Here is an 8,277-nt window from a genome sequence, read left to right on the forward strand (position 1 = left end):
TGTAAAACAAACAATATATCTTTCTACTTATTAAAACATTGTAGAAAGACTCTGAAAAATTTGATATTTGTTTACAAATATAGTGATTTAAAAATAACATATATCCACATAAGAAATATACGAATATATAGTTAATTTATTTTTATTATTTATTTTTATTTATTTATTTATTTATTTTGAGACAGGGCTCCATCACCCAGGCTGGAGTACAGTCACATAATCACAGCTCACTGCAGCCTCGACCTCCTGGCTCAAGCAATCTTCCCACCTCAGCCTCCTAAGTAGCTGGGACTACAGACACACACCACCGTGCCCGGCTAATTCTTGTATTTTTTGTAGAGATGGAGTTTCGTCACATTGCCCAGGTTTATGTAGTCAATTTAAATGTTATATAAACCTCTCTTTCTTCTTTTCAGAGACAAGATTTCACTCTGTTACCCAGGCTGGAGTGCAGTGGTGTAATCATAGCTCACTGCAGCCTCAAAATCCTGGGCTCAAGCTATCCTCCTCCCACCTCAGCTTCCCTACTAACTGGGACTATAAGTATGTGGCAATATGCCTAGCTAAGATTGATTGATTGATTGATTGATAGAGATGAGGTCTAACTATGTTCCCAGGATGGACTTAAACTCCTGGCCTCAAGCAATCTTCCTGCCTCAGCCTCCCAAATGTTGGGATTACAAGTGTGAGCCACCATGCCCAGCCATTTTTTTTTTTTTATTTCTTAACATTGTCAGTTAGCAACCTCTAAATGTACAGGGTGTGATTACCTAAATAACATGTATCAGAAAATAAGCATAAAATTATTTAATCATAAAAACATTTGTATGTATCTAAATGTTTCTCTTATGTTTCTTAAAAAAATTGAAAAGCTTAAAAAAGAACTTTTAAACAGCATCTAATGTGGAAACTGTACAAAAAATAAGTTATTGATAAAATCCTATAACCAAACTCTTAGCTGGGAACATAGCAAAATAAACAGCTAAGCAACTTTGAGACTACTACTTAAAAATTTTAAAACATGGAACAAAGCATTTTTTGAGTCCAGACATTAAAAAAAAAACATAGTGTTTGCCTATATAATTTAGCTCTTTAACTGGATAAATATACTAACATTTCAAAATTTCTATGTATCTTTAATCAATATGTATCTTTAAGTTTAATTGATTGCAAATTATTTGGCATTCAAAAGTTCAACTTAATAGCATTAAGTGCAGTCATCTAACTCCATGGAGCTTAACCATTTTGAAGAATATTCTTGGATCATCAAATCCATAAGTACCTACATCAAGTATATGTTAGTACCAAGCCAATGGGAGTTCATAATTTATAGTCTGGGACTTGATAGGCCAGGATTGGGGGTGGCATGATTCACTTGAGTGTCTTGAGACACATCCAAACCCAGGGCAATAAATGGAAAATTATGACGACAAGCTCAGGTAGAGTGCACAACAAAACCCAAGCTGATAGATCAGAAACTGGGCATGCAGATAAAAATAAAGACAGTATCAGCAGCCGAAGTCCAGAAACTGTAGAAAACAAGCCAAAAGGCACAAGAATTAATGAACAGCACCAAGAAGACTTTGATCATTGGGTCCATGGTCTTTCGCAGACAGAATACTTATTGATTACTACCTTCCTGATCCAGAATCAGTTTGCAGGTTAGTATATGTCCTGGGCTGATGGGGAAATAAAAAGCAAAGATCCAGACAACACAGACCTGTTACCTCATTGCTCCCTAAGAATGGTGTATGTGGTAGGAGGGAAAAAAGCTCTTTTCAAGATGAATTATGATTTCAGCAATCTTCCAAACTTATATGCTAGCACCAAGGCATGGAAAATATTTTCAGTAATACCCAAATTTAAGAATATACTGTTGACAATCAAATACATGTGCCTATATGTGTATTAGCCTTTCAGCGTCTATGTAGTTATAATTTTCACAATTACAGCTTCATTGAAATAAAGGAAAGAGAGGGAAATGTCAATGCCAAAATTCTAAACCCCAGAGTAACATCAATTAATGATGTAGTAAGTGAAGATAGTCCAGGCTTTGTTTTAACAAAAACTTATCCCCCAAACATTCATGATACAACACACACACAAAGAAAACCTGATCCAATTATCTTAGAAAACATATAAAACTGAAACATCATTTAAGGGCATCTAGTATCAGAGCTGCTTCACAAACGAGTCCCATTGCTCTTGCCACTCTGATCTGAGAAGTTCAATTCAATGTGGTTGAAAGCAGGATTATCAGTTCCACCATCTTCCACTGGATGCGATTTATAGCTTAAAACACGCTTCTTCTAAAAGAAAATGTTAACATGGTGATTAGGGGGAAAAAAGAAGCTCTTCATTCATGTAATTCTAAATAATTGTTTCTACTATTTTTATTTCTCTACATCAGCTTTCTAATCTACTGAGGGAGAGAAATATAGAACAGGTATACTTCCTCAGAGGGTAGATATTCAACAGACACAGGTTACCAGAAGATAGATATAAAATGGCCCATCAGACAATAGATAAACAACAGATTTACATTATCAGAGGATAGACAGATATACAGAGAGCTATAACAGATATAGGTTATCAGCGGATAGACAGATATAGAGAGATATACAACAGATACAGGTTATCAGAGGATAGACAGATATTTGGAGAGATACAATAGATATAGATTATCAGAGGATAGACAGATTTAGAGAAATATACAACAGGTATAGCTCATCAGAGAATAGAGGGATATACAACAGTTATAGGTTATCAGAGGATAGAGAGATATGCAACAGATACAGATCATCAAAGGAAAGAGGATATACAACAGGTATAGCTCATCAGAGGATAGACAGATAAACAATAGGTATAGTGTATCAGAGGATATGGAGCTATGAAACAGATATAGATCATCACAGGATAGAGAGCTGTCCAACATATATAGATCATCAGATTATATAGGGTCTATACCTTCCTTGTCCATCACTTTTCAAGAAAGAGGCTGAGGACTAACTAGTGTTCTATCCAGGTAATAAAGCCCAGTTTCCTAACTCATGGTAAATGAAAGCCAACTCACTTTCTTAAAAATATCAAAATTGGATAAAAAGTCCTCTTTGGTTAGTATATATCTGGGGTCTAAGTTCTGTTTTCTTCCTCCTGGAAAAAAAAAAAGTACATGACTTACGTTGTTAAAAAGGATACCAGTAACTACACAGAGACATTCCATTATATAGGCATTTAACTTGTACACATTCAGCTCCATACATTCATAAAACACAAAGAGAAAGGGAAACTTAAAAATGCTGATCACTTAGCCTACAATTCCCCTTCCCTTAGTCAGCCCTGGGTCTTGAAAGCCTCTCACTATAATAAATATGAGTCTTGTTATATATATGTATAATATATATATATATATCACATATATGTATGTGAGATAGAGCAAAAAATGCAAGCCAATTGCTTCATCTGGTACTCAACTAGAGAAACAGTCATCTGGCCCAATGCTGGTAGGGAAACTGGTTTAAAAGCACCCTCCATGCCATCAGTAAAATATCAAACCATCTGCCTCTGCTTCAGACAGTGGAGCTGCTTTTCCCCCACTTTCGTGGCTACAAATATACATGTCTATGAAGAAATGCAGGAAATTCTGAACTGCTGAATAAATTATTTAAATGAAAATCAGTATTCTGACTGATGTTTGATCCAAATCCTCTTCCTTAAGGTTTTCTTTACAAAAAAAAAAAATCTATTCTGCTTTGGTATTTTTTGTGGATCAAAGAGGATGATTTTAAAAATTGTGTACCTCAAAGAGTGGTCCTCAAACTACCCTTACTCAAATCACTCAGAGAATGTACATAAAATGCAGATTCCCAGACTCTAGCCTGGACTGACCAAATTAGGACCTCTGCGGGTAGGACCCCTGAAGCCTGATTTTTATAAAATTTCCAAGAGGATCCTTATGCCCTCTAAAGTTTAAGAACCACTACTTTAGTACAAATACTAGACTTTTAATTATGGGAACCTCTGCTGTTCTGGAGACAGAATCAATTTTAAATGAATTCATGCAATGTTATTGAGTACCTGCTGTGTGCTGGAGATGCTGCTAGGTGCTAGAGAAACAGAGAAACAAAACAATCACTGTGCCCACAATTTGTGATCTCACTTAGGAAATGACTTGCCCCCATTTTCCTGATGAAAACATAGCCTTCTGCATAGTAAAAATCAGGGGAGTGCTGAGACGCCAACCAAGTCTGCAAGGCCTGAACTCTTATGGGAGTTTTAGTATACTACAATAGGTTGTAAAGTCTGTTTCCCAAGGAACATCAAAATCGTATGCTTCTCGAGAGTTTTCAAGGTACTCACTGCTTCTGTGAAGTAGGAATAAGTTATTTGTGAAGTTAATGAAGTCGAAGTGTCTTTTATTACTGGACCCCAGTCACTGAGGTAGAGCGTTACTTTTTGAAACAAAAGATATAGCTGTAATGCTTTTTCAGAATCAAAGCATTTAAAAGAAAAAAAGGAGTACTCAAAGGAGGTACTCTGATACTCCACTTTATTTTAAAAACTGAGCTAAATAAGGACCAAAGGGCAAATAGTACAGGGAGACTGGTTAGGTGTATTCCAGATCTGAAAAACTGAATGACTTCTGGGAAAAGATGAAAATCTGTCTTAAGACCGGGCATGGTGGCTCATGCCTGTAATCCCAACAATTTGGGAGACCAAGGTGGGCGGATCACCTGAGGTCAGGAGTTCGAGACCAGCCTGGTCAATATGGTGAAACTCCATCTCTACTGAAAATACAAAAATTAGCTGGGCATGGTGGTGCGTGCCTGTAGTCCCAGCTGCTTGGGAAGCTGAGGCCAGAGAATCCCTTGAACAGGAGGCAGAGTTTCCAGTGAGATGAGATCGCACCACTGCACTCCAGCCTGGGCAAAAGAGTGAGACTCCATCTCAACAATAACAACAAAAAAACTGTCTTAAAATATATCAAACTGGACCAAAAAAATTAATAAACCTACCGTGCTGGGAATTTTATTTTTGAGAAAGAGCACAGTCCTTTTGGAAAAGAAAGAGAATATTTTCCAACAACTGTTTGAGAAATAATGAATAGCAACAAATTTTATAATTATAAATACAAGTGTCACAGAAGTTTGAGAGACGGTGCTATCCCATTACCAAAAAAACATAAAATGATAGCAGGATTCTGTAAAGTGGCACAGTCCTGGCAACTTTGTAGCATGGAGCAAACAAAGACATCGGACATCCTTGAACACAGTGTATGATTTCTGACTAGTTGAAACACATGTTGAAGGAGGCAGTGCACCCTTCCCCTGGCATGGATGCTATGGATGCATATGTGTGAGGGGATGTAGGGAGTCAGGGAGCCCAGCACGTTTCACCAACTCCACACTACCCCGGCCCCAGCACTGTGATCTCTCACCTGGGTTACTGCAATAGCCTCTTCCCTGCCCTCGTTCCCCTACAGACTATTCTCAAAACTGGATCAGAGCACTCCTTTGAGAATTATTGGAAAAGTAAGTGAAAAAATATCCCACATAGTAGACCTAAAAGACACAGAGATGAAAAATAAGAGAGAAAAAAACGAGAAAATTAGAGGAACTGGCCATGATTCTGATTCAAATGTTTGACTAATAGGAGTTCCCAGAGAGAGAACACAGAAAATTATTTTTAAAAAAATAAAAATGAAGAAAAGAAAAGAAAAAAGAAAATGTCCAGAACTGAAGGACATGGATCTTCAGATTGAACGAGCCTTACTGAAGGCCTAGGCCAAGGCAGTCATTGTGAAAATGGGACACATGCAAAGTGTCAGCTGGTAGCACGGCACTATCACAACAGCAACATAGCAAGCTAGAAAAAAGTTCAGACATCCTCTCAGAAAAAAGAAAAGTTCTTTTCAGCCCTAGGAATTTCTACTCAAACAATCAACCCAGCATAAGATAGATTAAATAATTTTTTTCAGACACACAAAGTTTCCAAAACCTCTTCTTTTGTCTACTCATTCTTGAGAATATGCTATAGGATGTGTTCCATTCAATGAAGGGAGTAAATGAGAATGAGAAGTAATGAATACAGGCAGTAGAAAACCCAACACAGGAACAGGGGCCGAGAGAATTCACAGAATGAGGACAAAATGGAGTTCCAAGATAACCATTCTATAGCAATCCCAGAGAGCAATTTTTATACAATGTGTATCAATTTGATTTTTTAAAAATAAACATACTTTTTAAAAAAATGATAAACATGGCCGGGCGCGGTGGCTCAAGCCTGTAATCCCAGCACTTTGGGAGGCCGAGACCGGCGGATCACGAAGTCAGTAGATCGAGACCATCCTGGCTAACACGGTGAAACCCCGTCTCTACTAAAAATACAAAAACTAGCCGGGCGAGGTGGCGGGCGCCTGTAGTCCCAGCTACTCGGGAGGCTGAGGCAGGAGAATGGCGTAAACCCAGGAGGCGGAGCTTGCAGTGAGCTGAGATCTGGCCACTGCACTCCAGTCAGGGTGACAGAGCGAGACTCTGCCTCAAAAAAAAAAAAAAAAATGATAAACATTTGAAAAAAAGCCTCCACACTATGTTTAGATATAATCTGTCTATGCTTCCTTACAGTTTACAAAGAATGAATACGGGACAATGTAAAGATCATAGCATATTGGGTTATTGTAAAAATCTGTGTAAAATCCCTAACACCATAGTAGCTATGAAGTTTTTTTCAAGCATCTTATTTTTGTCTTACAGCAACTTGTGAGATGGGCAGGTCAATTATTTTTGTCCTCATTTTGCACATAAGAAAGCTGAGGCTCAGTGTAGCTACGTGACTTGCCCAAGTTCATGCAGGCCCTAAAGGGCAGAACCAAGATTCAAATAGAAATGAGTCTTCTGCTTTCTAGTCTAGACCTTCAGATTTCCCATGAGTAAAACAGAAGAAATAATTAAACTAGCTGTCAATAGGATCATAGTAAAATAACATAAAAAGCTACAAAACAGATACAGTAAAAACTGATATAGAGGTAAATAAAACAATACTAACGTTTAGATAGTTACCTGTTGGTAAACTGACAAGTATCCCCACTAATAATGTTACCAAAGTTCCAACAGTGCTGAAGTACAGATATGATAAAGAATACCAGTTATCCATCAGTGGAGTCCTAAGAGAGCAAAAGCACAACTGTAAGATTTCATGTAATGCCACTAGCAATTACCAGTATATACCAGTGATTCTCATGGCAAGGTCAAAATATAATATTCAATAATGTTTTTAATGTCACAACTTGCTGTCCTAATCTTATCTTATCGGATCAGGAATTCAAAGTGAAATTTCACTTTGACTATGTACTAAAATACTTGAAGGCCATGTTTATTCATTCAATTCTGCATGATGTCCCAAGCACTGCCCTTGTGATTGGACAGTCAGCCATAAATAAGGTAAATAAACCATTTGACCCAGCAATCCCATTACTGGATATATAGCCAAAGGAAAATAAATGGTTCTACCAAAAAGACACATGCACTTATATGTTCATCGCAGCACTATTCACAATAGCAAAGACATGGAATCAGCCTAGGTGCCCATCAATGGTGGACTGGACAAAGAAAACGTGGTACATTTCAACTTTGGTGAATCTGACAATTATATGTCTTGGAGTTGCTCTTCCTGAGGACTATCTTTGTGACGTTCTCTGTATTTCCTGAATTTGAATGTTGGACTGCATTGCTAGGTTGGGGAAGTTCTGGATAATATCCTGCAAAGTGTTTTCCAATTTGGTTCCATTCTCCCTGTCACTTTCAGGTACGTCAGTCAGACACAGATTTGGTCTTTTCGCATAGTCACATATTTCTTAGAGGCTTTGCTCATTTCTTTTTACTCTTTTTTTTCTCCAAACTTCTCTTTTCACTTCATTTCATTCATTTGATCTTCAATCACTAAAACCCTTTCTTGCAGTTGATCAAATCGGTTACTAAAGCTTGTGCATTTGTCATATAGTTCTCGTGCCATGGTTTTCAGCTCTATCAGGTCATTTAAGAACTTCTCTTCATTGGTTATTCTAGTTAGCCATTCATCTAATCTTTTTTCAAGGTTTTTAGCTTCTTTGCGATGGGTTTGAACTTCTTCCTTTAGCGCGGAGAAGTTTGATCATCTCTCAACTCGTCAAAGTCATTCTCCATCCAGCTTTGTTTGTTAACAAGGATACCCAGGAATTGAACTCACCTCTGCACCAAGCAGACCCAATTGACATGTATAGAACTCTCCACCCCAAATCAA

The 8,277-nt window shown here is 37.6% G+C and overlaps 1 protein-coding gene across 1 annotated transcript in view; it reads right to left on the reverse strand.

The window, feature by feature from the left end:
* Nucleotides 1-413: 413 nt before the first annotated feature.
* SLC5A8 (solute carrier family 5 (sodium/monocarboxylate cotransporter), member 8) overlaps nt 414-8,277 on the reverse strand; it is a 60,019-nt gene continuing 52,155 nt past the window's right edge. The window contains exons 13-15 of the mRNA XM_011934776.1: nt 7,059-7,162; nt 3,074-3,153; nt 414-2,309 (exon numbers count right to left, since the gene is read on the reverse strand). Coding sequence (XP_011790166.1) covers nt 2,184-2,309; nt 3,074-3,153; nt 7,059-7,162 — 310 coding nt within the window. The 3' untranslated portion in view covers nt 414-2,183. The remainder of the gene's footprint in view (nt 2,310-3,073; nt 3,154-7,058; nt 7,163-8,277) is intronic.

The sequence above is a fragment of the Colobus angolensis genome, unplaced genomic scaffold (genome assembly GCF_000951035.1).
Source record: "Colobus angolensis palliatus isolate OR3802 unplaced genomic scaffold, Cang.pa_1.0 Scaffold10, whole genome shotgun sequence".
In the NCBI taxonomy this organism is placed as follows: Eukaryota; Metazoa; Chordata; class Mammalia; order Primates; family Cercopithecidae; genus Colobus; species Colobus angolensis.